Below are 16,088 nucleotides of genomic sequence, written 5' to 3' on the forward strand. Positions count from 1 at the left end.
GCAGTAGTGTATTCTTGAATAAAAACTAAAAAAAATCAGTGTTTTGTCATATCGTAAAGAATATCGTTATCGCAAAAATACCATAGAATATCGTGATATTATTTTAGGGCCATATCGCCCACCCCTACTCTATAGTCTGTCAATTTTGGTGCATGTTAATCTTTGTACAGCTGTTTTTGATATGTATATGTTTGTGCCGTCTTTGTCGACCAGAGAAGTAAGGTTTCTCTGTATATCTGCTTTCTGACAACATTTGTTGTAAAAATAAATAAATAAATAAATAAATAAATAAATAAATAAATATATATATATATATATATATATATATATATATATATATATATATATATATATATATATATATATATATATATATAATTAAACTGATGTACACTACAGATTTATTACTGTTGATATTAATATTTGAATGTTGCAGCAACCAGTCAATTTGTCATTCTGGCATATATAGATAAAGATTCAGTTTTTCTTAAAATAAGAAAAACACACACACACACACACACACACACACAAATATACTGACCTGGTTTTTCTTTCTTCTTTTCTTCCTTCACCTCCTTCCTAATGGCCAGGAAAGATTTTCCACCATTTAGAATTTTCTCTGGCACACATCTTTCCATACCGGCCTCTTTTAAAGAACCTAAACAGAGCACAATTTAATTAAAAGAAGATTAGGTGGGAAATATTCCTGTCTTTCTAATTACATTTATCAAGTTATCGTACAATAAATTGACACAACTTTAATAATTTAGCTGACCTCATTATTGCCCATCCAAGCAAAAATCATTTTTGTGACAAACCTAATAGGAATGTAACATTCTGGGATATTCTGAATTCCCGCTGTTTTAAGGAATTCATTTACCACAACATACTGTCATGTTTGTAAAACATGATAAACACTGATAAACGTTTTTTTACCGTATTTTTCGGACTATAAGGCGCACCGTATTATAAGGCGCACGATGAGTGAACGGTCTATTTTTAGTGTTAGTCCATACACAAGGCGCACTGGATTATAAGGCGCACTAAATGAAACTTTATTTATATCAGTAACAATAACTCTGAGCAATAAATCCTTCACAATATCTGTGAAAAATAACAACATCTCTGAGCAATAAATCAACAAGCACAGCAAGTACGTATTACTCCGCGACGCTCCTGACAACGGTAGCCGCAACGCTCCGACAGACCATAATATTATGTTGAAGCACAGCAAGTACGTATTACTCCGCGACGCTCCTGACAACGGTAGCCGCAACGCTCCGACAGACCATAATATTATGTTGAAGCACAGCAAGTACGTATTACTCCGCGACGCTCCTGACAACGGTAGCCGCAACGCTCCGACAGACCATAATATTATGTTGAAGCACAGCAAGTACGTATTACTCCGCGAGGCTCCTGACAACGGTAGCCGCAACGCTCCGACAGACCATAATATTATGTTGAAGCACAGCAAGTACCGCATTACTCCGCGAGGCTTCTGACTATAATAGCGTGTTGTGCCGAATTCGGTGAATAAAACGGTTTTAAAACAGAGATAAAGATTGGATAAGTTTCATTTCTGGATGAAGTGATTTCCAGCGCTGTTTGGATATAACTGTGGATTACAGGAGACTGGATTGATGGATTCTCTTTAGTCTGGACGCGTTTTGAAGGTAGGACCTGTGGCTGAGCGCGGGTGTGTGTTCGGGGGGTGGCGGCAGTGACCAGAGGTTACCCCAGGACAAAAGGAGAGCCTTTTATTACTGGAAACATGCGCTCTGACGCAGCTCTAATTCATGAAACATACATCCTACAGTAAAAGCACAGTTCTGGAATCCGGAGAGCCAGACGGTTCGAATGGTGTATGACATGACCGCATTCGATGAAATATGGACGAACGATAAACGCAAATATGAGAGTTATGAATTATTAAAATCATAACCAAGGCATATTTCGCCCTAAATGTTTATTTTCTGAAAGGATATTCCGCTAAATAGGCTAAATAGCTCAAAAGCAGAGATTCTAAGCTTTAAAATGGTATATTGGATGTCTATATTGAACCTGTAACTGTTCATAACTATTCAGAAACACAGCCAGTTATGAAATATTAAATATTTCTGGCCCGCCGGTGGGCCAGCGCGTGTTAAGAGGTTAACTTTACTTAGAAGTGGGCGCTAAAAAGAAACAGTTTGTGCTATTACCCCAGAACGGGTGGAAAGGAAAGTTTACCGGCACCTTGTTCTGGCCACGGAGCTACAGTGGAAACTAGCTACCCTGAGCCACAGCCGAGAGGCAGTACGGCAGTCAAAGGTAACCGCGCGCTAGCCCAAGAGGGGGATCTTTTTCTGGCGTGGGTGAGGAATTCTGCACAACAGAGCGCCGTGTACCACATAAAAATCGAGGTCAGTAAACACAAGCAAAATCCATACACAAGGCGCACTGCATTATAAGGCGCAATGACGATTTTTGGGAAAAAATAAGTATTTTAAGTGCGCCTTATAGCCCGAAAAATACGGTACTTATTTGATTAGTTCTTCCCATAATATAGATACGAACATTACTTAAAGCAGCACTAGGTAAGATTTCCTTGATTTTTGATCTTTTTAAAGAAGTAAAATTACAGCTTGAAACTCACTGCAGCGCTGCACTGAGGTGTAATAGGAGGAATAGCGGTGCTCTCGTGTCTGTGCCGGAGCTCCTCTGAGCTCAAACCACACTCTGTAAGTTTTCCGAGGCGGCCGCGACCAACGCTCGTGAGAACTGCGACCTGCTTTCCGACCTTCAGTTCTAACAGTTCTACAGGGACTACTGATTCATTCTTTACCAACTAGCATACAGACACTTTGACAGAAGCTGGGAAGACACCGAATATGTCTGTGAAAGCCAGAAAACGCGAAAAAGAAACTAATCCGCCTGAAACATTTATTACACTCTACAACTGTAGGGGGAGCCCACGAGCACAAAATCTCAATCCTACCTAGTGGAGCTTTAAATAGGGTTATTTGAAGAATCTAAAATTTAAAATATAGTTTTGCTTTAACACTTTTTTTTTTTTTTACTACATAATTTCTTTTTTTTTTATAGATTTTATAGATATCTGTCATGTAAGACCGTCTCTTCTATATACTGTAATTTTTAAGTGAATGTAGATGCAGTAAAAAAGCGCATTGGAACAGGAGCCTCGCCACTGACTAATTGACTAATCTAAAAAACAATGAACAGATTAGTTAACTATTAACATAGTATCATTTGCAGCCCTACTAGACAATAGAGATGGATAGACAGTTCATAAGATTGTCATAGAAGAATAAGAGGATGGGAAAAGCTAGACATCATACTTCACACTTTACGTTTTTATGCAGTCACTTTAAATACTTACAGGCCAGCAAAAGAACAGTAAGAAGATGAGAGGAAAGTAACCTGTGGAGAGTGCAGCAGTGGAGATGTTGGAGCACGGTCTCTGTTCATCCTCTCCTTCATCTTCTGACTGTGCTTCTTCCACACCGCTGCCTCCTTTCTCCTCCTCTCCCATCAGGGATTCATTCTCCTCGGGCTTTAAAGCTCCCTTTCCTGCTGCCTTCTTCTTCTTCTTGCTTTTCTTCTGCAGGGGTTTCTTTTTCTCCAGATCCACACGTCTCTTACCTGTTAGAACGTTAAATTCCTTTACTGCAACTTCACAGCAAGATATACTCTCCACATACCACATAGCCATAACCTCTCCGCTTAAACTGTGAGAAAAAGTCTTAAACTGACGAACACAAAGGATCGGCTTCCCAGATGGGGATTAAACCTAGTCATAGACTGTATATTTTTCCTTTAAATGGAAAGTACTATTCAATTTCTATTCAACTCTGAAAAGTCCACGACTTGTAACGTATTTTTCGCACTATAAGGTGCAGCGGATTATAATTCAGCAGGTCTTGCTGCTGGGTGGTGGTGGGGGGTAAGAAAAGATAAGCTAAACTTAAGCTAACAAAACTGTAATAAAAACAAAAAAAGTATTTCTTTAAAAGTCAAACGAGCGCTGGATGTTAATCTACAAAGATTTATCTACTGAAAACTGTTTAACTGTTTATTTGTGTAAGTAAAGCGCTTTCGTTTACTTACAGTAAGCTAAGAGTCCCAAATTTTACCAGAACTAAGGCTGAAGCATTAGCAGCTAACCACTAGCAGCTGCCGAAAGCGCTACACAGGGGAATCCTGAGTGCTCCGGTAAGCCAGAGCGATGTTAGCAGGTGCGGTTAGCGGGAACCGCTAATGCTTCTCCAGTAAAGCCAACCTACAGGCCGATAATACTTACTTCTGAATATGGAAATAGCGGTTAGGGGCTAATGCTAATGCTACTCCAGCCTTGGTGCTGGACAACTACATCGAAACTCCTTTATATTGGTGCACTTCAGTGGAGTGGCTTTACTGTTCCTTTCAACCTGACTGGTAAAATTCATACAGTGCATCCGGAAAGTATTCACAGAGCTTCACTTTTTCCACATTTTGTTACGTTACAGCCTTATTCCAAATTGTATTAAATTAATCTCTTTCCTTAAAAATCTACACAAAATACCATTATGATCATGTAAACAAAAGTTTTCTTGAGAGTTTTGAAAATTTATTAAAATAAAAAAAACAAAGAAATCATATTTACATAAGTATTCACAGCCTTTGCTTAATACTTTGTAGAACCATCCTTGGCAGCAACTACAGCCTCAAGTCTTTTTGAATATGATGCCACAAGCTTGGCACACCTCTCTTTAGGAAGTTTTGCCCATTCTTCTTTGCAGTACCTCTGAAGCTCCATCATGTTGGATGGGAGACGTCTGTGCACAGCCATTTTCAGATCTCTCCAGAGATGTTCAATCCGATTCAAGTCTGGGCTCTGGCTGGGCCACTCCAGGACATTCACAGAGTGGTCCTGAAGCCACTCCTTTGAGATCTTGGCTATGTGCTTCGGATCGTTGTCCTGCTGAAAAATGAACCGTCGCCCCAGTCTGAGGTCAAGAGCGCTCTGGAGCTCTGGTTTTCATCCAGGATGTCTCTGTACATTGATGCATTCATCTTTCCCTCTATCCTGACTAGTCTGCCAGTTGCTGAAAAACATCCCCATAGCATGATGCTGCCACCACCATGCTTGACTGTAGGGATGGTATTGGACTTTTTTCACATGGTCATAATGGGGTATTTTGTGTAGATTTTTGAGGAAAGAGATTAATATAATACAATTTGGAATAAGGCTGTAACGTACCAAAATGTGGAAAAAGTGAAGCACTGTGAACACTTTGCGGACGCACTGTACATAAAGCACACCAGAATAAAAGGAGCACTGACGATTATTAGGAAAATTAAAGGACTGTTCCAAAAATAAAAAAACTGCAAACCAGTGCAAAATCCATAAAAATATGGATTAGGAAGTTTGCTGTGGAACAGACAGACAGTCCTTAACAGACTTGTGACCTCAACTCGATAGAACACCTATGGGATGAATTTGAGTGGAGACTGCAAGCCAGGTTTTCTCGTCCAACATCAGTCTCTAACCTCACAAATGCACTTCTGGATCAATGATCAAACATTTCCATAAAACACACTACTAAACCTTGTGGAATGTCTTCCCAGAGGAGCTGAATCTGAAAATAATGTTAGCTGGCTGGTTGATGGCCTAGAAGGTGGGCAATCTGGCAATTAATCTTTCACCAAGAGGTGCACTACCCAGAAGATCTAATGGAAACCAATAAAGAGTCTTCCCAAAACTTCAACAGCAGCTCTATACAGAGCTCAAAATGTGTTGAAACTGCTGGCCGATCTAATCATGAAAGCATTCTGGGAGTTTCGCAACAATAAACCTATGAACTCAGGTGCTTTTTTTTCCATGAATGAAAAATGGCCTCCTGTTAAGCACAGTAAAATGTGTTTTTGTGTTTGTTAAATATGCCTATTTTATTCATTATGACTTAAAATTGCAGCGTTTAGTGCTGTGCTGCCACCTGCACTGCAGGTTTCTGCTTTTTCTGCTCCAGCACACCTGATTCAGCTGAAAAACGCCTCATAATTAGCTAATAATGTGGATAATAATGTGAGGCTGAGGTGAAAATAGCTGTGCAGTGCAGGTGGATGACAGGACTGCAAAACCAAGGGCGGTATTTCACAAAGCAGAGTAGGGCTTTTTTTTTTGTTAAATAAAGGCTTTTGAATAAAGCTGGATAAATTAAAGTGAGGATTGTACAACAGAAACGTCACTCGGTTTTTATCCTCTTTGACAGGTCTGACTTTGGGTTTTATAAGTTTTCTTGCTAAAGTCACACAGAGAGATCAATCCCGCTTTGTGAAAAACGCCACAGGACATATTTTAGGAGGCGTTTATCCAGACAATTCGTAAGGGATCACAAACGTTTTTTTAACCACGTCCTTTAATAATAATAATAAAAAAAAAAAAATTAATCCATGTAAACCACACTGATCCTGGGTCAGCTGCTTGAACACTCACTCTTTGGAGGACTGACGTGCTCCTGCTTGGACACAGCCCACTCCTGCACTGTGAAATCATCTCCACCAGTCCAGATCAGGTCAGGGTTAACAGGAGACCACTGCACACACAGCAGACGGCCACTGTGACCCCTGTAGTTACACACTGGCTCCTCCTTCAGGACATCCCACACCTACAGCAAAGCGGATTGAAATACACTTTCAATTACTTACACAACCAAACAGCACAGTACAGGGTTTTCAATTTTAAATGTAATTTAAAATTCAAACAATCCAAGTTTTATAAAAGAGTGGAGCTTTAATAAAAGTGTAAAATATTTGCCATGCAAAACATTTAATATTCTCTTCCTCGTCATTACCCACATTTCTTTTTTCACATTATAAGGCACACTATCAATGAACAGATATTTTCTGGCCTATTTTTATACATAAGGCACTGTATTATAAGGTGCATTTTAAGAGACACTATTAGGAACTTCTAATTCAGCATGTCACGCTGCTGAGTGGTATCTATCTAGATTTCTCTCCTGAAAACTGTTTATTTGTAGTATAGTGAACCGTGGAAATAGCATAAAGTCCGTGACTTTTGTCCCATGTTCACTGGAAGCTAAAACACACACTGCACTGACCTGCCAGATGTGTGTGTGCATTGAATGTGAATTGAGTTCAAATTCTGCCAGAGACCCTTGTCTCTTCGCATGGACAATTCAAGCCGGACGCTGACTGTCACAATCACTAATTGCCACACACTGTTCTGTCCACTGTGGGTGGTAACGTCATCTACTCTTCTGTAATGTATTTCTGGTGCACATGTAACAATGTAAAACTCTTGACAATTCTGACAATTCATGTCCCTTTAGCCTTTATTAGCATGCAGGTCATGTCAAATCAAGTAGTTTTATTGTCAATACTGCATATGTACAGGACATACAGAAAATTGAAATTAGGTTACTCTCCTTCCTAAAAGTTACAGCAACCCGTATAAACAGAACCCGAATAAACAGTAGTGTAAATATAGAGGTATAAAAGCTTAAGGCTGGTAAAGTGAATGAGTGCATGCAGTTCTTTAAATCTCACAATTGTAGGGAGATTTCAACCTCACTCACAAGATAACACCTCACAACTTATACAGGTGTAGACATTCCCAAGCCCAATTCCCAATACTTCATGATCAATCTACATACTACTATCCCATGACTTTTGGCATGATCGTGTAAAACTGAATTCTTGGTTTGTTGGTCATTAAGGTCTGATTTGCAGGCTGAACACGTTCGGTCACAGCAAACAAAGCTTTTTGCCAAACCTTTTCCTGCAGTCAATTAAACAAATATGAAGAAAGGCAGGACATAATTGACTCCTTGCTTCTGCACAAACCAGCCAAACGCACACTTTACTACAGGCGTGAATTTCACAAGGGAAGCTTAGGACATGACTCACAAGTTCATATTCATTTAGAAACAACAATACTCATTTTTAACTTAAGAAGAGTTCAGAAATCAATATTTGGTGAAATAACCCTGATAATCACCAGACGTTTGTGCGTCTAGGCATGTTCTCCTCCACCAGTCTTACACACTGCTTTTGGATAACTTTACGCCACTCCTGGTGGAAAACTTTAAGCAGTTTAGCTATGTTCGATGGCTTGTGTCCATCCATCTTCCTCTTGATTGTATTCCAAAAGTTTTTCAATGGGTTTCAATGGGTTGATGTTCATTTTACTCAAACATACCTATAATTAGTAAAACTGGAGAACCTGATAATATTGAAGTGGTCTCTAAATTTTCTGTTCTGGAGCTGTAAGTAATAGCTCCAACTCCTTAACTATTTTCTGCTTTTTTAAGTACCTTAAATACATTAATTCAAAGTAATGACCAATATTTATTTAACGTTTCCAATTAAGACAGAAATTAAATAACTGCTGTTGACAGAAAATGTTCTGTTTTGTTACATTAACCTCATTGCTTCAGACAAAACTCAACATTTCTCAGCTGGTTGACTATATCTGGAGTAATTGGAAAACTACCAATAGTTTTACCCAACTATTATTTTAGTTTGTAGAAAATAGTGGCACTAATAAACCATATTCAAAATCTGTTAAAAAGTCAGTGACTTGCCTGGGCTGTACTGTCGTAGCACACAGTTACCAGACGGGCATCGTGGTGAGGGCTCCAGGCCAGGCTGGTGATCTTGTTGGTGTGGCCAGACAGACTACGGAAGGCTTCCGTGACCAGGACTGGATTCTCTGAAGGGTTTTCTAAATAACAGTAGCATAAAGCAGCAAATGACTCACAACAAACATTTCTGAAAACATTAGAGTCCTGCTTAAAACAATCATTTTAAAACCGTAGGCTTTTTTTTTTTTTTTGCTTACCTATAGCACTGCGCAGGTCGTGGATGTAGACGAGGGCGTTGCTGGATCCGGAGGCCAGCAGGCAGTGCAGCTCTGGCTGGTCTGAGTGCTGGTGGTGCCAGCGAAGCGTGTTAATGATCTTATGGTGTTGCTGCACGGTGCACAGCAGCTTCAGACTGGGAGCCCCATACACCTCTATAGAGCTGAAACACAAACAGCAAACACAGATCTGACTAAACTGCTAAACCCACATTTAGTATGTTATCATTTTTCACACAGTGACCGAGTTCTACATTAGCTGCACTTAACCTCAGAATCTAAGCCCAAAATGAGGACTGACCTATAGAAACTTCTTAATGAACAGGCTTACATGTCAACAGTTACTGGCCAGGTTTTAGGTTGGACTTGATTATTGATGGTTCTACAAACACTTATATTAAGTAGTCTTTCATTGGAATAAATTTTTCATTGAAATAAAATGTTCGAGCTAAATACCAATAAAAAAAAAAAACGAACATGTCTTTTTACAGGTGTTCTTAAAATTTGCCAACTGAATAGATTACTTATAGTAAATGTAATGTAAGTGTATACAGAAGGACATTATGGAAGGACAGTATTAAAGGACCTCATGGAAGGATCGCATGGAAGGACCATATGTATGACAAGTATGTATGTACAGTAAGCAAGGACAGTATGGAAGGACAGCATGTATGGAAAGTATGTAAGGACAGTAAGGAAGGACAGTATAAAAGGACTGTATGGAGAGAAAGTATGTATGGACAGTATAGAAGGGTCGTATGGAAGGACTGTATGGCGGTACAGTGGAGAAGGAACTTAAAGAAGGACTGCATGGAAGGACATTATGAAAAGATGGTATGGAATAGCAGTATGGAAGGAAAGTATGGAAGGATCGTATGTATGGAAAGAAATGAAGGACAGTATGGAAGGACCTTAAGGAGGGACAGTATGGAAAGGCAGTATAGATGGACCGTATGGAAGGACATTATGGAAGGACCTTAAGGAAGGACAGTATGGAAGGACAGCATGGATGGATCGTAAGGAAGGACAGTATGGAAAGGCAGTATAGATGGACCGTAAGGAGGGACAGCATGGATGGACTGTAAGGAAGGACAGTATGGAAAGTAAGTATGGAAAGTAAGTATGGAAAGTATGGAAAGACTGTATGGAAGGAAAAAGTATGAAAGGAAAGTATGGAAGGAACGTATGGACAGAAAGTATGGAAGGACAGAATGTATAGAAAGTAAGTATGGAAAGACCATATGGAAGGAATGTATGGAAGGAATGTATGGACAGAAAGTATGGAAGGACAGAATGTATAGAAAGTATGTATGGAAATATGGAAGGACACTATGGTAAAAAAAAGTATGTAGGGACTGTATGAAATGACAGAATGGAAGGACAGTATGAACAATGCAAAAAAAAAAATGTGTAAAAAATTCTGTTTCTTATTTTTACTTTGACTTTTATTTCATTGCAGACACAGAAATCAAATATAATTTTTGCTTTGAAGCAATATGAGAGAATGGCTCACCCATCTTCATTTCCAAGGGCTAATACTTTCCCATCCGGCTTCCAGCAGAGGTCTGTGTGTGGCGAGAGCTTGTGCTGCAAGAAACAAAGAAACAAAACTTTAGTAACAAAGGGTTCCATCCATCTGGCTCACTCACAAGCTATCACCTCACCACTTACACACTGTCAGTTGTGTGATATAAGGCGAGGTCCTAATCTAACTAATGTAAAGAAGACGTGATGGGCTGTGTGCTTCTGCAGTGTCTTACAGTGATGTTGTTGGTGTCACGGATGAGCTTGTCGATGTTGCTGGCCTCTCCGGACAGCTTCCAGGGGTCGTGCTGAAAGATGATCCCGTCTCCACCACAGCTGTACAGACTGTACGAGGGCTTGTCTGCAGAACCTCCTGAGACCAGAACACACACATGCAAATTAGCACTAAAACAGGGTATTCTAAACACCTGTATGCTAATAATAAGACATTGAAACAAACAGTATTAAAATATACGTAATATTAACTATATTAAGATAAAGGGATTGAAACTAAATAATTCTAAAAATTCTAAAAATTACAAAATTTATTTAAATTTGTAGATTGACATTTTTGTAGAGAACAAATGGTTCTTTTTGGCTTAAAATTAGTGCTGTTTAACGATTAAAATAAATAATTGATGGAAGCTGGAAACATTACCTGTTAAATTTAGACATGTAATATACAGCAGGCATTTATTATTTATGTTTTTCTTATCTTCAATTCATTGTGTATACATCTATTTCTTACACGTTCATTTTATTTAAGTATTCCCTAATGATCCCTTTTTTATTTTTATTTTTTAAATGCTTATATTTGATATTTGTGTAAAGGGATTTTTATTTACTATTTTTTTTATTTATTTATTGTTTAATGCAGGTCTGAAGTGAGGGGTGCTGTGGGGAGGGAGGGGTAAAAAAAAGGGCACGGGAATGTTTGTGTCCTGTATGTGCCAAAAATCTTTAATAAAACAGACTTTGATTAAAATAAATAATTGGATTAATTACAACAATATTCTATGATTAATCAAATTTAATCACACTTCTAATAATCGTTCTTCTTAGTGCTTTTAATTATGGGCATTTAAGTACAAACAAAAGAAACACAATCAAAAGTAAATTACATTTCTATAAGTGGTGTCAATCATTTAAAACATTATTAGAGCTACACAACAATATTCTGTGATTAATCACAATTTGATTAAAATTATGATAAAAACAGACTAGAGCTATTTTTTCAGGATTCTTTCGGTGCTTTTAAATTCTAATATTTTATTATATTTTAATGTCCTGAATAAATAAATAAATGTTAAATTGAGAGCTTTAGGAAAGGATACATGCTCAATTAACAATCAGCAGCTGTTGTGTGTCTGGTGTGGTGGTTATAAAATTTAATCCATATTTTAGCATAAATAAAAAAGTAACCTAGCTTCCTTCTGAACTAACACAGTTCCAGTTAAAAGTTTGGACACACCTTGAATTCAATATTTTTTCATTATTTAAAAATTGCCTGCATTGTAGATTAATATTAAAGTCAGCCAAACAATGAAGAAAAACATATGGAATTGTTTAGTAAACAAGTAGCACCTGTTGCTTAGATGACAGCTTTGCACATCCTGGCATTTTCTCAGTCAGCTTTATGAGGTAGTCAACCTGAATAGCTTTCAGTTAACAGCAGTGCTGAAGAGGTAGAGTTGGTATACAGTGAACAGTCCTATTTGAGTAATGTTCTAATCCATGTTATGGCAAAAATTACTTAAATAAAAAAAATACTTTAAGAAATGACGTTCAGACCGAACTTTTTAAAAAGTTTTTAAAAAAATTTTTCAGACCGAAAAATTAAAAATAAATAAATTAAAATATAGAATGAGAAGGTGTGTCCAAACACCAGGCTCTGTGAATCTAGTCATGTGATTCATTCATTTAATAAAAAAAAAAAAAGTTTCCGGACGTAAGAAACAGATTAATGAGTTAAAGTTTACAGCACTATTTAAAATATATGACCTATAAAACTCTCTCAAAATTGATCTGTTTAATATTCATTCGATTTTCGGCATTATCCACACCTATCCCTAATCAACACTACAACATAACATCCTACACACACACACACCCTCCACACAGTCCTCCACTCTTCCTCCATTCTTTACTCCTCAACAGCTCATGAAAGAGCCCCCAGCCCCAGATGCACAAATTCAAATACCGAATAATCCGAGGCGTCACTCCGCCACCAGCGGCGTCCCAGGGGAACGGGCGTGGGAGAAGCGCCCAGCCAGCAGAAAGTGTGTAAACAAATTACCCCCCGCCTCTGCTTTCCAGTCAGCAGCTCTCTCAAAACAAAAGCAATTATCTCCGCCGTCTCCCAGCCTGATGACAGATATGGCGATAAAAGTGTCATGCGGCAGCGGCCGGCCCGCAAATGAAGTTTCTGCGCCTCCGTTTCCCACAGAAAGCGCCTGTGAGGGAAGGGAAGCGGGGCTTTTTTTAACGGCAGCAGCTTGCTCAATTACCACCGCACATTAAGCACGCGTTGGGCGGCGCTCTCCGCTGACGGATGGCTCTTGGCGCCGCTCCTAGTTCAATGTTTGCGGGGCCGTGGAGGGTGTTATGAATTTAACTTGTTCAGACGTCAAAGAGCAACTTACCGAATGATAGAGGAGGGATGGGGGGTCCCCAGTCCAGAGAGTAGACCGTCCTGCGGTGGTAAGTGCTGGAGATCTGAGGAGGCCTGCAGGTCACAGTACACATGGGATGACTGAGTTACGGCTGATGTTGCAACTTATTTGCTGCTTTACACAAACTGAAAATTCACACTGTGCTCATTTTACATTAAATATCTACCAGATTATTAGATTTATTAGATTTATTTTAGTTCTCTTAGATGAACAGAGTGCATTATTAATATCGTGACATGTTGGATCTTTGACTTCTGGTCAAATCTGGTAAAAATCCTGTATATATATATATATATATATATTGCAATATATGGCTCAATGATGTGATGTCTATACACATTTTATGTCTAATCCTATATTTTTTTGTAAAAAATGCACTGTGCTCATTTTACATGAAATAATAATCACCAGATTATATAATTTTATAGACTTATTTTACTTCTCTTTGATAAAGAGTTCATTATTAATACCATGACATGTTGGATCATTCTGGTCAAATCTGGTGAAAATACTCTTTTTTGATGTATTGCAATATATGGGTCAATGATGTAACGTCTAAACATTGACTGTCCAACTTCATAATTTTTTGTAAAAAAAAAAACAAAAAACTATAAGAACTGAAAATTTGCACTGTGATCATTTTACATGAAATATCTACCAGATTATATAATTTATTAGACTTATTTTATTTTTCTTAGATAAACAGAGTGAATCATTAATATTATGATGTTGGATCTTTGACTTCTGGTCAAATCTGGTGAAAATCCTGTTTTTTTTTTTTAATATATATATTGCAATATATGGCTCAATGATGTGATGTCTATACACATTTTCTGTCTTATCCTATATTTTTTTTGTACAAAAAAAAAATAATAATAAAAATTGCACTGTGCTCATTTTACATGAAATAATCACCAGATAATATCATTTTATAGACTTATTTTACTTCTCTTAGATAAAAAGAGTGCATTTTTAATATCAAGACATGTTGGATCATTCTGGTCAAATCTGGTGAAAATCCTGTTTTTTTTTGTTTTTTGTTTTTTGTATTGCAATATATGGGTCAATGACGTAATGTCTAAACATTGTCTGTCCAACTTTATAATTTTTTGTAAAAAAAAAAAAAAAAAATACATGATAATATAATATATATGTAAATAATTTATTAGACTTTTTTTAGACTACTTACTTCTCTTAGATAAAAAGAGTGCATTATTTATATCATGACACGTTGGATCTTTGACTTTTGGTCAAATCTGGTGTAAATCCTGTTTTTCTCTTTTTATATATTGCAATATATGGCTCAATGATGTGATGTCTATACACATTTTCTGTCTAATCTTAAAATTTGTTGTTGGATCATTCTAGTCAAATCTGGTGAAAATCATTTTTTATGTATTGAAATATATGGGTCAATGATGTAACGTCTAAACATTGACTGTCCAACTTTAATTTTTTGTAAAAAAAAAAAAAAGAACTGAAAATTAGCACTGCGCTCATTTTACATGAAATAATAAAATCACCAGATTATATAATTTTACAGACTTATTTTACTTCTCTTAGATAAACAGAGTGCATTTTTAATTTCATCACATGTTGGAGCTTTGACTTCTGGTTAAATCTGGTGAAAATCCTGTTTATATATATATACATTATATATATATATATATATATATATATATATATATATATATATATATATATATATATATATATATATATATAGTTATTGCAATATATATGGAGTGAATTTTGTGCCAAAAGTTTTACACAAAAAAAATAAATCCGCAATCAAAATGTTAGGAATCAAAAGCAAAAATTGTATGTTACAAATTCAAAAGAGAAAAAATATATAGCAAATATATATTTTTAAATATACTTGGTTATTTTATTATCCTTTGCAGTTATTTGAAAATTATTTCAGTTTGGTCTTTGCTTTTATTTTTGTGTTTTTGTGAATTTTCTGTGGATTTTTTTGGATTTTTCTGTTAAAGACTTGCTTCTGGAATCCCTCTTTTGCTTCTGCTTCAGTTTTTTGCTTCTGAGTTTTGGCACAGTTTTCACGGGTGGGCGGGGCTTAGAAGAAGGGGTTCCCCTTGAATCTCCATTGGTCAGCTGGTTCTGGACTGGCGGTTCCCTGAACCCTCGTCTGAGACTGACCACGCCCCCAAACACCCGCCAGCTTCAAGCGTCCTTCCAAACACGGAGTGAACAGCAGCTTCCAGCAAACAGCAACAGCAGCAGATACTTTTACAATTAAATATTATACAAACGTTATGTTTTATGTTATATTATGTTATATTATTCTCTGTTTCACTCCATTTAAAAGCTCACATTAGCAAGATGTGCTAAATATTCACGTGCAAATTATGATAGTTACCTAGTCAATGAGCTAGTGAGTTAGCTAATTACCTAATCAGTGAACTAGTCAGTTATCTTAGTCAATGAGCTAGTGAGTTAGCTAGTTACCTACTCAGTGAGCTAGTGAGCAACCTAGCCAGCAAACTAGTGAGTTATCTAGCCAGTGAACTAGTGAGTTATCTAGCCAGTGAACTAGTGAGTTAGTTACCTACTCAGTGAGCTATTAAGTTAGCTAATTACCTAATCAGTGAACTAGTGAGTTACCTACTCAGTGAGCTAATGAGTTAGCAGGTTACTTACTCAGTGAGCAAGTGAGTTACCTAGTCAGTGAACCAGTGAGTTACATAGTAAGTGTGCTACTGAGTTAGCTACTTACCTACTCAATGAGCTAATGAATTAGAATGCTACCTAGTCAGTGAACTAGTGAGTTACCTAGTCAGAGAACTAGTGAGTTACCTACTCAGTGAGCTAGTGAGTTACCTAGTCATTGAGCTAGTGAGTTAGGTAGTTACCTACTTTCAGCATGAATATTTAGCACTCTCGCTAATGTGACGTGTGAACATAACGTTTGTATAATATTTAATTGTAAAAGTATCTGCTGCTGTTGCTGTTTGCTGGAAGCTGCTGTTCACTCCGTGTTTGGAAGGACGCTTGAAGCTGGCGGG

The 16,088-nt window shown here is 37.4% G+C and overlaps 1 protein-coding gene across 1 annotated transcript in view; it reads right to left on the reverse strand.

Moving 5' to 3' along the window:
* gemin5 (gem (nuclear organelle) associated protein 5) overlaps window positions 1-16,088 on the reverse strand; it is a 40,232-nt gene that overhangs the window by 16,081 nt on the left and 8,063 nt on the right. Inside the window, exons 10-17 of the mRNA XM_022676252.2 lie at window positions 13,033-13,115; window positions 10,627-10,763; window positions 10,380-10,453; window positions 8,849-9,030; window positions 8,592-8,731; window positions 6,479-6,650; window positions 3,424-3,645; window positions 542-658 (exon numbers count right to left, since the gene is read on the reverse strand). Of these exons, the coding sequence (XP_022531973.2) occupies window positions 542-658; window positions 3,424-3,645; window positions 6,479-6,650; window positions 8,592-8,731; window positions 8,849-9,030; window positions 10,380-10,453; window positions 10,627-10,763; window positions 13,033-13,115 (1,127 nt within the window). The remainder of the gene's footprint in view (window positions 1-541; window positions 659-3,423; window positions 3,646-6,478; window positions 6,651-8,591; window positions 8,732-8,848; window positions 9,031-10,379; window positions 10,454-10,626; window positions 10,764-13,032; window positions 13,116-16,088) is intronic.

This window comes from Astyanax mexicanus, chromosome 17 (assembly GCF_023375975.1).
Source record: "Astyanax mexicanus isolate ESR-SI-001 chromosome 17, AstMex3_surface, whole genome shotgun sequence".
In the NCBI taxonomy this organism is placed as follows: Eukaryota; Metazoa; Chordata; class Actinopteri; order Characiformes; family Acestrorhamphidae; genus Astyanax; species Astyanax mexicanus.